Source organism: Pseudomyrmex gracilis, unplaced genomic scaffold (genome assembly GCF_002006095.1).
Source record: "Pseudomyrmex gracilis isolate BER0280 unplaced genomic scaffold, ASM200609v1 scaffold_73, whole genome shotgun sequence".
In the NCBI taxonomy this organism is placed as follows: Eukaryota; Metazoa; Arthropoda; class Insecta; order Hymenoptera; family Formicidae; genus Pseudomyrmex; species Pseudomyrmex gracilis.
In genome coordinates, this window is record NW_018020657.1 from 617568 (window position 1) to 619196 (window position 1629).

Genomic DNA, 1629 nt, shown 5'->3' on the forward strand with positions numbered 1-1629 from the left:
ATATATATATATATATATATATATATATATATATATTATATACATTTTATATGTATGTGTATATATATTACATAGCATAATATATCTTAATGAATATATGTGACTAATTATTAAGCGGCTCGCGAAACACAATTCTGATATTTATTTTACTCTCTTATACAATGTATTTATATAAATTATAAACAAACTGTAGATCTTAACTTATAACTTATTTTCTTTCCAGTCTGTTAGAATTTCAGTATAATCGAAACGAATACTGGCACACGTTATCTAGTATTTAAATAGCTCTTAATGATTTTATATCGCTGAACAAACGTTTTTTAATGGCTGATACAGCTGCGATTGCTCTTAGAAAAAAAAAATAACAAGAATGTTACTTGTCTACATGAGAAAACGCAGTTTGAAAAATAGTTCAAAGCTCAAGATACGAGCGATTATATCTTGTTTTTCTCATTTCTTGTTGTTTCTCTCGATTAACAAAGTATTTGCAGATTTTAATAGATCCTTGCGTCATAATTGATCACGTCCGTTCGCAGACCTCTTTATTAGAAATGCAACTACGCGCAAGGTCGGATGCAAACAACGGAAATGTAGGAGATAGACATTCGTGAGATAAATTCTGATTGGAAACACAATCGGTATCGATAACCGTTTGTGACGAGTCGACAAAGGTGTTTTTAATCCGCCCGTTCTTGTGACGCTGTTTTATTCTCGTGATATTGGAATTAAGTGCAGTTTATAAGAGAAAAAAATTGTTTTCAAGAAATCGCGCAGATATCGCGATCAAATTTATTTGCAATAATTCCTTCCGCGTTCTTTCGTGTTTATTTTACCTTTTAGAACTGATGCGCGTGTTAACACACGCGTTGTGTGATGTTTCTTAATTAAACAAACTTCCTCTTTGTTGTCTTAAGTAATGCACGTTCGCGCCGTAATCGCAAAGCAAGTCGCCGGTAAACTGATAATTACGATAAGACGAACAAAAGTAGAACATTCGTCTCTTTCTTCAAAAGGTCCTTATTAATTAGCGAAGAACTAAATTTCGAGTTTTATATGTTTTTTACATTGTATATGTATACCACAATATAAATATTTTTTTTTGAGTTCTTGGATTTGGATCTTACAACAATTTGTTATTTCAAACTTCTTTTTTTTTTTTTTTTCAAGGTGACTGTTGAAGAAAATTTGATGCTATATTTCTATATCGCATGCGGTATCACTGCCGGTGCACTTGTAATACTTTTCACTTTGGTGATCGTATTATTCGTGAAAGTAAATCGATTAGCTGAGTATGGGTGAGTAACAGAACACAAATTAGTTAAACAATTACTTGACGTGATGTTAAGATAAAAGTCAAAAGATTTAAGATTTTCAAAGTTCAACGCTACATCGAAAAAATTGTATTCTTATTTTGAGGATATCCCACTTACTTTAAGTATATTTTATACTAAAATAGGCGCCAAGAAGAGTTTCTTATTTTAACCTTTTCGCTCCGGGGATTTTTCCTTTAAAATTGACCTCGCATTTTAGCTGAAAAAGTTAATAATAACCTGCTACCCCCCCCCTTCAAAGTTAATTTTGAAGGTCAAAGAAGTAACCAGGATTTTTTTCAATTTTTTTCCTAAATTT

At 31.3% G+C, this 1629-nt stretch overlaps 1 protein-coding gene across 2 annotated transcripts in view; it reads left to right on the forward strand.

Moving 5' to 3' along the window:
• Positions 1-1629, forward strand: part of LOC109854755 — a 7170-nt gene that overhangs the window by 1191 nt on the left and 4350 nt on the right. For both annotated transcript variants that reach the window (XR_002250243.1, XM_020428175.1), the window contains exon 2: positions 1168-1295. Coding sequence is in view for 1 of the 2 variants with exons in the window: in XM_020428175.1 (XP_020283764.1) it covers positions 1168-1295 (128 nt within the window). In the remaining variant the exon portion in view is untranslated. The remainder of the gene's footprint in view (positions 1-1167; positions 1296-1629) is intronic.